Source organism: Apteryx rowi, unplaced genomic scaffold (assembly GCF_003343035.1).
Source record: "Apteryx rowi isolate R43461 unplaced genomic scaffold, aptRow1 scaffold_4, whole genome shotgun sequence".
Taxonomy (NCBI): domain Eukaryota; kingdom Metazoa; phylum Chordata; class Aves; order Apterygiformes; family Apterygidae; genus Apteryx; species Apteryx rowi.
In genome coordinates, this window is record NW_020450529.1 from 219,338 (window position 1) to 235,965 (window position 16,628).

The 16,628-nt window shown below is 37.4% G+C and overlaps 1 protein-coding gene across 5 annotated transcripts in view; it reads left to right on the top strand.

Annotated features, from left to right (window-relative positions):
• The first annotated feature begins 37 nt into the window (after positions 1 to 37).
• Positions 38 to 16,628, top strand: part of NR2C2 (nuclear receptor subfamily 2 group C member 2) — a 45,701-nt gene continuing 29,110 nt past the window's right edge. The window contains exons 1-4 of one of the 5 annotated variants that reach the window (XM_026074756.1): positions 39 to 393; positions 3,566 to 3,649; positions 4,970 to 5,069; positions 15,668 to 15,778. In XM_026074756.1, coding sequence (XP_025930541.1) covers positions 15,707 to 15,778 — 72 coding nt within the window. In that variant the 5' untranslated portion in view covers positions 39 to 393; positions 3,566 to 3,649; positions 4,970 to 5,069; positions 15,668 to 15,706. The other 4 variants (XM_026074752.1, XM_026074754.1, XM_026074755.1 and 1 more) reach the window with 4 other exon arrangements.

Genomic DNA, 16,628 nt, shown 5'->3' on the forward strand with positions numbered 1-16,628 from the left:
GCGTTCGGAGCGGCTCAGGTAGCCCCTCCCCGCCGCCAGCCCCGGCCCCGCCCTGCGAGAGGGATGGAGGGGGCCGCGGCCGCCGTGGTGCTGGGAAGAGGAAGCGGGGAAACGCTCGCAGGCGGCGGCAGCGGCGGGCGGGGTCACGAACTCTGACCTTTCATAGGGGCACGGCAAAAAAAACAAAACAAAGGCCCCCCCGCCCGCTCCCAAACGGCCCCGTAATACAGACCCGGCCCCCTTTTCCCCCCGCGGACCCCGTTAACCCCGTCACCGCCGCCGCCGCCTTCACGGGGGGAGGGAGGGCCGCCGCCGGGCACCGTCGCCCAACACCGGCCCGGCTGGGCCCGGGTCAGGGTCACCGCCAGGGCACGTTTGGCGCCAATTTCTGAGGTAAAAATCGTTTTTTAAAATTGAAATGGCCCGAAGGGGGTTATTTCGTTGGGGCCAGGAAGAGGGAGGGGGGCAGCAGGAGGTGGCATCGGGACCAGGTCTGGGACAGCACCGCGAGCGGTAAAGGGGAGGGGTAACGTTCCGCTGAAGGGGAGGGGGGATTGTAAGGCTCCGGTAAGTTGCTGGTAAGCGAGAGCCGGCCATAGTCTGGGCTGGCCTGCAGTTCCCGGAGAGAGGGTCATTGTGAGGAGCTGGACCGATCCGGTGCGGGAGTCCCGTTGCGGAGCCGCTGGGTTGGGATGCGGGCCGCCTGAGGTCGGAACCGGTCCGGTCTCGGTGAGAACAGCTTGCTGTCCGGGGGGTCGCTGGGGGAGGAGGGATCCAGCCGCGGCGATGATGAACTCGGGACACAAACACAGACAGGGAAGATGGAGTCTGAGCGGGCGGAGGCGGCGGCTTGAACCCGACCCTTTTACCTTTGCCACCGGGAGGGCGGAGGGGAGGGGGCGGCGGGTACTTTGCATACGGGGCTGAGACCGCCGCCATCTTACCGACCGCTTCCTCACTACCAAGCCGGGGCCTCTCAGAGCCTGACATAAGCGTATACCGGAGTGGAGGGGGGAGGGGGGCCTAATGGCGGCGGCAGCAGCCCCGCCTGGGACTTGGCCGCCCGCCAACGCCGCCATCTTGTGCTTAGTCGCGTCCCTCGGGTGTTTTCCTCTTGCTCGAGAGGCGGAGCCACCGCCCGAATTGGCAGTCCGCTCGGCCAATCGATGGCGAGCGTGGGAATCCTGCGTCTTCGATGAGGTCATGGTTGGAACAGGAGGCGGGGAAGAGGGGCGTGGTAGCTGCCCGGGGGCGCTCCAGTAGCGGGCTGCGCGCGGTGTCCGTTGCGCCGAAGGGGCGCGCGAGCACAGCAGCCAATGGGCGGCGGTGCGCGAGCGCGGCGGGAAGGAGGCTGCTCTGAGGGCGCAGTCGAGCCGGGCGGCTCGGGGGTTGGAGCGGGTCTCAGGTGGCGGCGCTGCTCCTGGTCAGAGCTCTGCCTTGTGATTTTCTGTCGTACCCATTGTTGCTGGGCTGTTCTGCTGACTTCCTGCCGCTGACAATGAAACGCAAGCTCCCAGCAGAGCCTAACCTGCACAAGCCCCTCCTTTTCTGTTTCCCTCCTCCAAATTACCGCTGAGGAGAAGCTCGTTGGCCTGCTTCCTGAGATACCCGAGTCAAGCGTGCAGTCTGGGAGAGCCCCCTTTCCTTAAGACATAGCAACGCATTTCAGTACCCTTGGCCTCGGCCTTTCACCCTTTTGTAAGTTGATGTGTATGGCCCTATCTCAAATGGAATTTATTTCTCTGAGATTTCACTGAATTTGAAAGGGAGAATGATGGGTTTTTATGATTTTTTTGGGACAGCAGTTCATCTACAGTGTACTGAGTTGGCAGCTGCCTTCCAGCCCACAAGATGTTGTGAATATAACCTGCAGTACATATTAAAGCTTCTCTGTGCAGATGGTTTTACATTTTATGGTTTTATGCATAAGTCTTGTTTCATCAGTGTGAAAATATGATGCAGCTGTGAATTGTTCAGTACACTTTATGCTTATTGAAATCTTAAATGTATTTATTATATTGAAAATAATTTTCCTGGTGCTCCAGGCATTCTTATGAGCAAAATATCTCATATTCAGGGCTTTCATCTTAAAGCACTGAGCAAACAATGTGTAATGAGCATATGGTAGTCTGTCTTGTTAACTTAGAAAAAGAGTTTAAAAACAAGAGGAAATAATGAAAGGGAATTACTGAACAACTGACAAACTATCCACAAGCTGCAATATTAAATGGGCCTGGTGGAAATGCTTCATAAACTTACTGGGCAAGTTGAATGCTCTAAAAAAAGTGAAAAACTATTGAGAAACTAGTATAAATATGATTTCCACAGAGAATGTGTCTCAACTTTTGTTACACGTTATTACAAACAGTCTTCCAGCCTTCCACTGACTTGCACAAAATCATTTTCACATTGCATTTACCACAATGTGATTTAAAATTTTTTAACCTAATGAATTTTGACATTTTCAACAATGTTTGCTTTGTAAAAGTTGTCTGTGAAGATGGGATGCTGGCAACATGCTTGCATCTTTCTGATATATGTTTTGCTATCGCTGGTAGTATTTTTTTTTAATTTTATGTGAAATGGTTGCTTTGTATGTATCAGCAGATTTTCAATGAAATATCAACTGTACCAGCATTCAGGAATGCATTTTTAATACACCTGGGCCAGGATCTGAACACTAGCTCAGTAATGAGGAAGTCACAATTCAAAACTGAATCTGCAAATTTGAAATTGTCATTAAATTTACCCTAGACTTGGGGAAACACAGCCATAATAAGGACCATTAAGATATTGGAAATGTTTTTTCCTGTTTCTTCCTTCTTTCTTTCACTTTTTTTTCCCCCTGAAGGGCGTAAAAAGCTAAAGGTACAGACACTCATAATAGAATAAATCAATTCTGCAGTATTTTCTCTTCAGAGTGATAATAATATTATCACATTATAATGTAACAGATACTTCAGATAATAAAAAATACATTTTAGGTGTGATAGTCTATTTCCCTTATCATGCAGGATTGACGTAAGAATATGAATGATCATGGCAGTTTGACAAAATGACTCAAAAATTTGTTCAAACACATTTCTCAGTTGTTTCCTTGTCAAGCACATAATATAGAAGCACTTTATCTGTAAGGTTTTTCTTCCCATGAGTTAAGCAATGCAGCTTTGAGATCTGTGAATTCCACAGACTGTATCAGTAGTTGCAATTCAAATTACTCCCTTTTAATTTATAAAATTAACAGCTCTTATTGCCAACTTTAAATAATAGTGTAAAAATATTAAATGGGAGGCTTTATAAAGAATAACTATGTGCCTGTAGTAGTAGAACTCAGCTTTTTGAAAACCATGCTTCCATATATGCACGTATGGTACATGTAGATGTGTGTGTATATATACATACATACATATGTGTGCACACTCACACATCCATGGCTTATTTTCTTATTTGTCAGGTAATCACGCAGGATTGTAAATTCTCATAAGGTCGTATCAAAGATTTCTTTAATAATAAGAAAAAAATAATTTTTGTGCCTGATGGAAGTTGCTGGCATCTTTTCAAACAGATTCTCTAATGATCTTGCTTCACCATGGCAACCAATATGGAGGTGCTGGCTCAGCAGGTAGTGGAGACACAGCAGGTGGCTGAGGTGAGTGACAGATGATACCACAATGCTTGGCATACGAGCTTTTGAAAGGAAAAATACACTGTTACATTCTTGCTGTTTACGATTAATCATAAATGGAGTAGAAAATCTTTATAGAACAGCAATTCCTTTACACTCAGGGAAATAAGAAACCAATGCAACCAATACATGGTTTGTTCACCATACTTCATTCTGGTGGCCTCCATATTAGGGATGTAAGCAGGAAATTCACCCATGAACTGCAAGGAAACTTGTCACTATTATAGGTTATTATGATATTAAAAAAGTAATATAACACAATTTCTGATCATTTCATCATTCGTTTGATTATTTGAGTTATCAGAGGTTTCTGCTCTTCTCTCGAGTTGTCATGTAAATCCAGAACAATGTTTGAAGCTACCTGTGTTACTTAACAAATATATTGAATTTACAATAGGGTGATTAATTTAAAGCAAATTTAATATTTCCTGCTTACACTTACGAGATAAAGAGCACAAAACATACATCAAGACATCATTTAATATAACTTTAAGTATATTCACTGAAGCTTGGATGCTCAAGGCTGAAATGTCTAAATCAACTCATCAGCACTGAAACTGCAAATGATTTTGGCCATAGAAGGTAACCCATTTATCTCCTTCAGTTTGAAAGCTTTAGTCAAAAAAAAAAGTTAGGATTTTTGTTTGTTTGTTTTAAAATTTTATTTGAGGTAATATTCTTCAAAGTTGCTATGATTTACCATATGAACATGTAATTAAAGGATTTTGTAAATGAAGGCCAAGTAGGCTATGAGATCTCTGAAGAAAATGCCAATTTTCAGACATCAGTTCATGCAATTTTTTGACCTATTTAACTCAGATTACACCTTGTTATCAAAAAATTTGTTGGGTCCATGAAAGAGCTGTGTAAGTGAAGTAAATCTTTGTGTCATTGTATTTTCAGAAATGGATCACAAATTCTTTATTTATAGCAATTTATTAATAAAAATGCTAGTTGTTTTTAAATCTGTAATTACAATGATTGAACCACAATCCGGACAAATGGGCTACCAGGTATGTTGGAAATAACATCTAAGGAGTAGTTTAAAAAAAAACTAACTAAAATTTCACACTGAAAACTGGCAAGCAGATTTTCACTCTAATTTGCTAGTTGAGGTATCAATATGGCAAGCTGCATTCTTTTGAAAAACATTTCCAGGAGAGCTTGGAAATAAAAAATTGTAATGGAAGTAGTGTCAGGCCTTATACTACTTTGGTAGAGCTTGAGTGCTATAATCACGTTTAAGGCACATAAAATATGTGACATTTGTAATTCCTCGTGCAGGAAATGCACCGTGGTAACATAGTGTGATGGTTGTATCTTGCCACTGGAGAGATCGCTCCATCCCAAGAGTGTATGAAGCTCTGTGATTTCTTCCTGGCCGGTGGGTAAATAGAGGGCTTCATCTCTTTACAGTATTCAACTCCTCCTTAAATTATATACGTCTCTGCTGCATAACACCATGAGAACTTTGTTCATGGAAAAACAGTTGAAAGCAGCATTGTCTTGTTAAGAATTGATTGATGTTATGACAGTGTTACCTTTAAACTTTGAATTCTTTCTTAATGAATGGCTGGATGCCTACTATTTGTGTCTTCAGTCAGATACAGTTTTTAATACAGCTAAATACATTACTAATTTTCTTGAAGTATACTAAAATTCTTTATTTGTACTCTCTGTTTCTTGGAGAAAATGTAGCATAAAAAATTGTCATTGGTCTTAAAAATGAGAGAATTTTTCAAAATATTTTTCGTCAAGGGAAATTAAATGGAAGGAGAGAAGGGGTCATTAATCATATCCTGAATTTTAAGTTATGAATGTTGAGAGATCAGTTGCAAACAGGATCATTTAATGTAAATATTGGCATGTTTAGCTATATCTGCATCATTTTTTCAACATAATTGCCATGTATGTTGTACATGGGTTTATTGAGAACCGCGATGCCAAGCACCAACTCAGACTGTCATGCAAGTAGGCCATATATTGTTTTTCTTTCATAACCAACAGTTTGTCAGGTTTGTTTTCCGTGAATGTATCACAAGTGTTATTGAGCGCTGTCCAGTATTACTTTTTTTGTGCGTATTCTTTTTTTAAAGACTTCCTGAAATTGTCCCTGTAATGGTTTCAGATGGCTTCACTGCTTTTGCTTTTCAGCAAATTTTTGTTGCCTTTCTCCAACTGTATCTTTCTGAGCAGACTGGGTGAGAGAGTTCCATTTTTAGCGTCTGCAGTTGACTTTACTTGTGGTTCATGAGACTGAAGAGCATAGAGCAGCTAGCGGATTTAGAGGGAAGTTCAACAATTCCTCTTTATCCTGAGTAGCTTTTGGAAAGTATAAATAATATTTTAGTCTTCATGCAAAAATTACTAATGCTGCTTTTCTCAAGTATTTCTTTAGTACTGTCAATATGCAGTGTAGTGTATCAGTGGTTCAGGTTCAATCCCAGCACCGATTTAGATTTAATTTGCATATTGTTTAAGAAAGATATATTTGGTTATGAAGTGAAAATGTATTCCCTGTGCTGTGCTCTACAGTTTTTAAAACAAAGTTTTTTAAATAGAGCTGTCACTATGAGGAGGAATAAAGGGTATTGCCTCCTCCCTGGATCAGCCCTGATGTTAGTCGACTAGGAAGAACTTTTAGCTGTTGCTAGTTCTGTCCCCTTTCTGTTCCGTGACAGCCACAGAGTATTCCCAGTGCAGTCCTCTTCTCTGTCAGAGGCTACAGGGAGAGAGTCACAGGAGATGACTGTTAGCCCTGTGCTTGCTGGGATCTCACTTGTGCCAGCTGCACCCCTGGGGCATCTTTGTTGCTTTCAGTTCCCTCAGTGCTCTGAAAAGAACCTGTGAAAACCCCGGGCCTTTCTGAAAGTCTGTTTTGCCATGGGACTGAAAAAATACTGGATATCTTTGCCACATACAGTATTTTCTTGACTCTTTAGATGTCTCTGACATGTTACATCATCCATAAACTAGTACTTCAGCAGGCTGGGTTAAGTAGATCGGCAGTTCAGGTATAAATCCACATGAAGCCCAGTGGGCTGAAAGATGAGAATAGAAACACTGCAGTTCTGACTGAATAATGGTTTTCACTTTGGTGTAAGAATTAAAAGGGGAAAACAAGCCCATTTATATTCTTTATTATTATTATTATCAGTGGGCATTTTCTCATTTCTGGTTGAATTTCAAGGTGGAATTTTGATGGTGAGCCTTCTCAAATTATTTTTATTGCATATACAATTATTAATTAACTATTTTACCTATTGATTTATTCCTTTAATATATATATTTCTCAAATGCTTTCATAATCAATGTGGTAGTCTGGAAATAAAATACAGAAAGTATTGAAGATTTGGTTAATAAATACATTTGTTATTAGATATATACATACATTCATGCAAACACATACCTACATACATATAGATGCGTATGTAAATAAAACACTATGGGCAAGTCAGTTTAGTAAATTAGTATGTATCTTGGCCATAGGACTGTGAAGGAATCATCTTAATTTTAAAGGATGTAACAATCATGAAGTGTCTAGAGAAGCTTGGTTTCAAACTACCTGTGTTACAAAAACACACGCACACATATGTATGAGAAACTTAATATAACATCATTGTGACTAAAATGCAGAATTACTTTACTGAAAAAATTGCAAAAAAGTACAATCATATAATTAATGTGTATGTAATGATATAAATAAATAAATGAAACAGAAGAAGCCAAGTTTAATTGTACCAGCCTTAAAAATGCACTTAACTGCCAACTGCTTGTTTTTAGGTTACTGATGCAAAACACAAGCAGTGTTTTGGCAGTAGAGATTTACATTTCCAAGTACATTCCTGTTATTCCTGAGATTTGTGCAGCTCTTCTGTGACATTTACTGCAAATAATTATGAATGAATTATTCTTGTATTCTTATAACTTTAGTGTATGAAATTACTGCTAGTGATAATTGTTGGTTTGAGAGTCCAGGTGAATGAAGTCCTTTGCTGACTGGTCCAAAGCAGGCAATTTTCCATGCCATAGCATGCCAGTTGTCTTCAGCTTCAACGCTATCTTCCAGTGGGATACCAGAAGTACTTCTGGCATGCTTCATGAAATTGTTTTGTTCTCCCAATCTGCATATTTATAACTAGCGTTTTCAATGTTGGTCCTTAAATGAAAATACCACTTGTGTCCTCATGGACTTCTAAGGGAGTCACACAGTAGTTAGCAGAAACAGTTTTTAATCTGAACTAAATTGGATTGATTATTTCTGTGGATCTGAAAACTACATTGAGACATGTCAGATTTTCTGAAGTCCTAAAGTTACCTTTTAATATTGATTGCTTTTTCTTTCAGAAGAAAAGTTAATGTTGTCCCCCCACACCCTAGTTGATGCAGATTGAATTCCATAATCTCTATACGCATTAGCAAAAATTTCAGTACAAGATAAGGTCACAGTCTTCTGCAAAGACATGCAAGAGAGGTCACAGTCATTCTTAAAGTGACATTTTCAAGTCATAGATACAATTTCAAGTAATAGATACAATAAAAAAATAATTCTAAGTAGAATGATAGCTGTTTGAACTCATTTCTGAATAGTGTTTTCCTTTAAAAATTACTACAGTACTACAATAATTTCAAAATCCTCTCATTAAGAGGCCCTCTGTTATATTTAATATAATATGTACTCTTGCAAACATTGCTCCCTAAGAATGTTAATATTAGAATATCAGAAACTCTAAGGGTATAAAATGCTAATTCTGCTCCATTATATATGTATATTTGTATATGATAGTATATTTGGTGTCACATAAAATTAAGAATGAAAGCCTTTGTAACTGTGCAGCATGTAGTGCTTGAGAAGGTTCCATCAAAAGGAGACTATCAGGACCTAAAAATCTAACATTTCTCTTAGTTAAAGGTATATTTTGTATATTTTATGTTTCTCACTCATGTATTTGAGATTTTTTGTGGGAGCTAGGCAATTGTGACAAAGCTGTTAACTACAATAGATAAGATACAATATAGTTGATTGTTTTTGTATTTTATTTCAAATTTTGATTTGCAAACTCGTCTTTTGGTTCAGAAAACAAGCAACTTCTAGTCTACTTTTTTCTTACTATGTGTTTTTATATAATTTCTGCTTGAGTCTCCAAAGGACTCTACCTCCTCTTCGCAATACAGCTATTGTGAACTTTAGAGGTGGCAAGTCCGCTCTTGAACAGAGGATTATGTAGTGATAAAGCATTATTATACTCAGGATTCAATTTTTGTTCCCACAAAGACAGCTGGTAATCATGTATCATAAACCTAGCTGAATAACTCTTTCCTGAATGAATTAGCCAAATAAAGGCCTAGTGTAGCAAGGTTATTAATTGTGGTGTCAGATGTTAAGCACGATGATAACCCAACTAAAAGTTCATTGGGTTTTCTCACATGTTTAAGTTTTTAGGTATAATACTTTCCCCAGACTGGATCATAATTAGTTGACCTAACATTTACGTTGTACCTGTGTTGTAAATACTCTTCTGTAAGTACAGTAATTATTAATAGATATTATTTTTGGATGGCTATACAGAAGATAATTGTGTTTTCTGTCATGAAAAGAGCTCAACTGCAATAGGGAGCAAATTTCAGTTCTAAGGTTGGGATTCCTTGAAGTTGAAATAAAATACCAGTGTTCCTTAAAGATACCTAAGTCATGCATTTGTTGCATAAGACTTTGTAGAGGAAATGCACTGCATTCAAGTTCACTATCTTAAAACTTTTCAAGGATATAGTTATTTTTTCCAAAATGTCAGATAACATAACTAAAAAATAAATCCCTCTTTCTAAACTTTTCAAAATATCTCTTGTGTAAGAATTGTGTGGTTTCATCCATTTATCAGTCTTCACTGCAGGCTTGTCCGAATGTTTTGTCAGGGAATTTAAACTAATGAATCACACATGCATCATGAACTTAATGTATTAATTCTTAAATGTAATAAGACCAATCATGCTACTACTTCACATGTGGCGGGCCCATACTAGTTCAGAGAGGCCTGTGTTCCTTTAAATACGTTAGCTTAATGAACTGCAAGGCTAAAGATGCTCCACAGGGAACATGGTGGTTTTCCTTATCCATTTTACTGATAGGAAAATAATTCAAGATCTGGGCAAACTCTTTTCTCAGATTTCATTTTGCTGTTTTACAGTTCACAGAGAAAGAGCAGGCTGAGGGGCTTAAAGGCGGAGAACAGGGGAAGGGGGAGGCTTTATAACCTAGGTACATCTTCCCCAGATGAAATTAATCGTATTATTAGACAAACTCCTTCAGCAGCTGGCAAAACAGCAGGAACACGTCGATTCTGCTTCCTTGGTTACAGGGAATGATAGTGCACTTGACCTTCACAGGAGCAGGGTCACAGAGAGGGCATTTTAAAATAATTCTGGCTGCTTTCTGTGATTGGAATCCTCAGTAATGGAGACTGGATGCAAATATCTGTGATCTGACTAAAAGTGACCTCGACATTCCCCTTGGATTGTTTTGGCCTCAGAGGTTTGCTGAGGAAAAATGTAAATAAAGCCGCAGGAAGGATTTGACACTGTAAGTACTAGAGTCTGTACAGTGTATAGCTAGGGAGTTCCAGGAATCAAACAGTGCTAAGTGTGTTAAAGCAGATTATTTTTCCCCTATCTCTTAAAATATGTGTATTTGTTATGTTTCGTGTAGGGAAATTGGGGGGGGGGGTGACTCTTTCTTTTGCATTACATATATTATTTTCTGAGTAACTCCAAGTCACTATGTTAGTGGTTACTTTTACATCATTATTGATTAAATCTGTGTAAAATGTGCTGCACTGAAGTTTTCTGTGAATTAAGGCCTATTTTGTTTCTTTTATCATCTCTTGAAAGACTTCCAGTGAGTTGACTGATTAAAGTGTATCCGACTTTTTTTTTTTTTTTTTTTTAATAATTTTTAGAATTGCATGAACTTGCTATAATTCACTTCGGAGGACTAGGTTTTTGCATATAGCATATACAGCTTCCATAGCAGTTGCTTTAAACATGTGATACAGTTTTTATGGTATGATGTTTCTTCTGTACAACAAATTAGAATAGTCAATGTTGTGTGTAATTCTGTAAGTAAACCAAATATAAAGCTAAACCGTATTATCTTCCTGAAATGAGTATTTACAAACCATTTGAGTTCAGAATACTTTGATTCAGTTTATTTGGGAAACTAATTAAGATAGCTTAATTTTTCCTATAGCATTTATTTAACGTATCTGAAGTCAAACTGGTAAATCTCTGATAGAACTTTTAAAAATCTAGTCAGTGTTGTATATTCACAGATTACTATTTCTTTNTTTTTTTTTACTTAAATAGTCAAAATTGGTGCAATTGACTGGGGTAGGACCATAACAAAGCATCATAAGTTTATTCATTCTGATCCTTTGTGGTGTTTGACAGTGTTCAGGAAGAAATTCAGCTGTAAAACAAAGTTACAGCAGATTTTTTCCTCACTTCTGTAAATTATTTATTTCAAAAAAATATGTTTCCCCTTTTGCATTTTCTACCATGCTTGTTATTCTGCTGTCAACCAATGGCAATGTCTGGAAAATACACCTCAAATGTTCAGTAGCGGTCAGGAATTTAAAAGTGCTATTATTTCACAGAGTATGCAGTTGACAAGGCTGAAAAATAAGGTAAGTCCTGCATTTCAGAGTCCTCTGCCATCCTGAGTATGTATGCATGTGTTAATAAGGGTATAAAAATAATTTATATAAAATGCATATTGAAACATTCATTAAATAGTCAAAATATTATTTGTTGGTGCACCATATCCTCTTAGCCAAGATTTTGACTAGAATATTTTCTGTTTTTCAGTTTAAGAAATATATGTGTATGAATATTAGAACATGAAAATGACACATCATATAGAATGGCAGCAAGTCTCAAACTCACCCAGCTTTCTAGAGTACTCACTGTTGGACTTAAAATAGCTGACTAGTCATATGGTGAGGATGAGAAATGACATGTATGTTACAGGAGACTGGAACTGATGAGCGGAAACAACCTTTATATGATAATGTGGTCCATACTATAAAAATTGAGAAAATGTTTTACAGTGTAAAACATTGGTATTTATATTAACATAGTATCTGGAACCCCAGTTGTACAACAAGACCCCTTTGCAATAGGTATTGTACAAACCCAGAAAAAAAAAAGGCTATTCAGCCCCAAAATATTTACAGAAGCATTTCGGTGCAGTTACTGTTTATATACTGGCATGATTTTTGTGTGTTAATGTAAATCCTTGAACAACAAGGGAAAATAGATCTATTTCAAAGCTGTCCCCAGGGCTTTGTGATGTAAGGTTTTAAGACACTTCAAATAAAGGCCAAGGATTCTGTAATTGAAGGGGGAAAGAATTGGAAAACAGTTTTCTAAGATCTTCTTGCTCTAATTTAGATCTTTGAAGGGGTAAATAGCTTAGATAATAATTTTGCATTGAGAATAAGAAGGTCATTGTTCAAATGTGTCCTCTAGGAACCTCATTGATCAAGTGTGTCCTCTAGGAGCCTCTTGATGTTAGGAGTCATTTTTTTGTTGCCTAGGTATCTTGTTTTCCACTACAGGAAGCCTTGTATCATCCAAAAATTAGAAGATGCTACTACTTCTATACCTCACCTGTAAATTTGCCTCATTTGTCAGTCAACTTTTGTTACATATGTGAAAGATAATTTCAGATAGTATGTTGTTCTATTAAAATTTAGATTTTACTTTTACAGTATATGGGACTATTTATGGTACAGGCAGTAGGAGAGTAGAATACTATAGCTTCATTAAAAGTGCTCTGTATTTTAACACCTTCACCTCCCCAAAGATACTGTGCAGTAAGTTTTCCTTGCTATTCAAACTGCTTTTTCTTTCTTTACATCACAGATTAACTTTTTTGTATATTTGTATATTTTGTATATTTTGTATATGTGCAAGCTTAAGTAATGACTAAATTGACACTAGCCTGTTGTCCAGCTATACAAGTTGCGATAAATAAGTCATTCCACGACTGTTTGAAATAAAAGGTTTTAATAAAAACAACTTGTAAGCTTCATGGTTTAGGCCACATATCACTGCATATGTTTAAGACTGTATTGTTACTCTCAAGTGTGTAAAGTAAGTGTTTGGCTTTTTTCTTTGAGGTTAATCAAGATGGGGAGTTCAAAGACAAGTTCCAAAACCTTAGAATCATTATCTTGAAGATTTCCAGGGAGTACATTCCCATATAGAATGCAATTATTTTAATCAGTCGGGCACTACACACAGTTCTGTTTATACTGTGGGATGGTATAAGTGTGTATTTAGGGCTTGTTTAAGAAAACCCAAAGCTTGTATATTTTAATTAGTGCCATGGATTATTTACAGTTCTGAACTCATCAAAGTGTAAAATCTGTAAAAGAATATAAATAGTATACATTTAGCATTAAGCAGATTGCATAAGAATCTAGGCTGGAACATTTTTTCAAAGAACAGAGTTCTGACCTATTTGTGCCTTGCTCTTTTTAAGTATATAGTTATGTCTTAAACTGACTGTAGAAGAAAATAATAGTACCATATTCTGTTCATTCTTTTTATAGAGTGCATCACTGCAGTATTTTACTACTATTAAAATGGAATATCTGTATAAACTGGCATTTTTTTATTATTGTAGCATTTTAAGAATTTACAGTAATTGTTATTCAGATCTGTCACATATGTAGAATTTGCTGTCAGCAGGCTTCTAAATATTATTGTGTTTTTCCATCTTTTGGTATAATAACTGTCAATAAAAATGTGACTGAAAAAGTATCCATGTTGCACTGCTGACTGTGGACAGTAATGTCGCATCTGGAGTTGCTGTGGTCTAATGTATAAACACTTATTTACTAATTAGAATTATATAACTTGTCCTTTGTCAGAGTCTGTCAAACAAAGATAGTAGTATCTTGTGTACATGAAACATTGTTCAAAGATTTTTTTGTGATTTTTGATGGGGGAGAAGTATTGGTGAACATATGCAGTATATGATTTTAGAAACAAATTATTTTTGTTTTGAAATTTCTCATAAGAAGCAAAGCATGGAGCCATGTCGTGGATTAGTGACTTGTAAAATACACCAGAAAGACAAGCTTTTCTTAAAGAGCACTGCACAAATAAGTATATGTAATTTTTTTTCCAACAAGTTCCTGTATTAGAAGTAGCAGAACGGATTAGTTTTTTCCTCTGCTGTATCGAAAAGAAAAAAGTTTTTGAACGAGCCAGGTTCTAATTCTTCAAGCACTTCCAAGATAATTCTGACATACCTTGTTTTTATTTTTGTTGGGTTAAATCCTAATTTCTGTGTGGTCAAGTTCAAAACTAAAGGACAAAAACACACATGCCAATACTGGGGAAAAAAATACATATACACATCTATATCTGCAGATTCCTCTCCATGTTAAGGACTGACATAATAGCTTCAGTTCATGTTTACCTCTGAATAAACAAATAATACTAAATAAAGCACTTTTTGTAAGCATCAGTATATCCTAAGCTTAATAAAAACAGGTTGCGTGGCTGTGGGGAATGGCAAGCAGTACCTTTTTACCAATGAGCTGATTGTGGTGGCTAGAATACAGGTGTCCTCATCTATACTGCATTTAAAATTATTAAGAAGAAGCAATTAATACTAACAGTTGAACAATAAAGCTGAGGATGAACAAGCGTAAAATCTGAATATGCACAAGCACAGTCTGTAGAGTTGTGTGTATAAATTTACAATGCCAATGCCATTTCCCGTCTGTAAACAGAAGATGAAGGCTGTCAAGCCAATAGTAATCTTGCATGTTTAATTTAATATTTAACAGTTATTCTCTGAAAAAGGCTATAGTGGCCATATAGTGGCATTTTTTAAGCTTTTTCCAGGTATTCAGAACCAAATTTGCATTACAACTGGTGCTCTAGAAAGAGATAGAACAATGAACAATGGTATTCAGTTGTGGTGCCAAATTTTAGTCTCTGTTATACTGGTGAAATCCTCCCTGAGAATAACAGGGATTGGCCACATATACCTGAATATGCGAATATATTGGCAATCTATTGGAGTATAGGTTCCAGAAAAAATCTGCAGCACTGTCAGGTAGAAAATAAAACAACAAATATTACTAGCAAAAAAAAAGTAGGATATGAACACATGGAACAATTGGAATTCTAATTTGATTTTACTATCTAAAACAGAAATATCCAGATAACCAGCCATCTTACTGAAAACTTTTTACCTTAAAAGTATAACGCAGTTAAAATTGTTTTAACTATTACTTGGAAAATGAAATTGCCATTTTCTCCAAGTAAGCAGTAAAGACACCACACTTCAGGAAGACCTTATAGATCAAATTATGTATGAGACATAAAAAGTGAATGCTAGTGTGGTCAGATAGGAAGTATGTGGACCCTTCCAGCAGATTTTTTCATATCTCTCATCCCATAAGTTTTTCTGGGGTTGAGGACATTTTTATGTAGGGTCCTAGAGAAAGCTTAACTAAATTTGGGCCACCTGAAATTGGAAAAGTTGTTCATAAAACATTTTAAAATTAATAAAAGGTGAAATAGTTAACACGATGTGTCGTTGTGTAAACAGTCTGTTTTGTTTTTACAGAAGCAAAAAATTGTGTCGAAAAGTTGAAAAAAAGTGTATTTTTGCATTTCAGTAAACTGAAAGATCGCACAGTTTAATTGCATGTTCTTTGTTTGGGACAAGTAATAATTATCCAGTGGGGTTTTTTGGTTTTTGTTGTTGTTGTCTATCAGATCCATTCTTTTCCTGAAAAGCCAGTATTCTGATAATTCATTGAAAGTAGATCCCAGTTGGTTTAATGACTGAAATCTTTCCAATATCTTTAGATTCCATGCTAGGGCCATCTGATGTTTACATGTTTTTTAAAGTGTGCTTGGATTGTGACAGCAAATCAAAATTCTTTGGGTTATTTACAGGTGCAGACTGTTCAGACTTCATTATCTGAATCTCCAGTGATGACCAGCCCTTCCCAACGTATCCAGATTATTTCCACAGACTCCTCTGTAGCTTCACCACAGCGCATTCAGGTAAAAATCCATTGACTAACTATTACATCTTTATTTTTTTCTTCTCCTTCTGCTTATATGCAAAGCATGCTAAAGTCAGTGGAAGATTTCCTTAAATTTTGTGAGAGCAGATCATTTCTTAGTGCAAACTAAAATTCCTTTCCTCCCTAAGATTGTATTTGGTGATGACTATTTGGCTGTATATAACAATCATATTGACTATGGAGTCAGTGGGAAATATTTGCAAAAGTTAAACTTACCCTAGGTGTACAAGTCTCCCTTAGCTCTCCCATAGCAAGCGGAGAGACACTGTCAACCAACTTGGTTCTAAGATGGTCTTTAAAGGCTTTTTTTTCTCCTTAATATTTAGAAGGAGCCAGTGGGAGACTAGCCTACTTAGGCTAATGTTAGCCTTTGGGAATGCTACACAGTGGTTCGTTATTGCTGATAAATAATATACAGATACCATCAATATGTGAGAGTTCTAAATGTTTGCAGTGCCAAGTGATATCAAAATTTTCCAAGTATTAATGTTACCATGGTATTGCAGCACCTGCAATACTGATCTTTTGCCCTCCTTGACCTTGTTCTACACCATCCTACTCTACTTCCACCAGAGATTGTGCTGGAGATCTTGTACTCCAGGGCATTTGGAACAATCCTTGCAATGCAGCTTCTACCACAGGATGACGTCTCCCTGGGATACATCTTGATCAGGTTGGGTTGTTACTGGGGTCATTGAGATGAAAGAGAACCCTGCCTCTATGAACAATCCTGGAAACACTTTTTCAATAAATTTGATATTACCATTATACATAATGGAATCATGATGCATTTTTTTTCTGTAACAATATTCTTAAAGATTCAAATT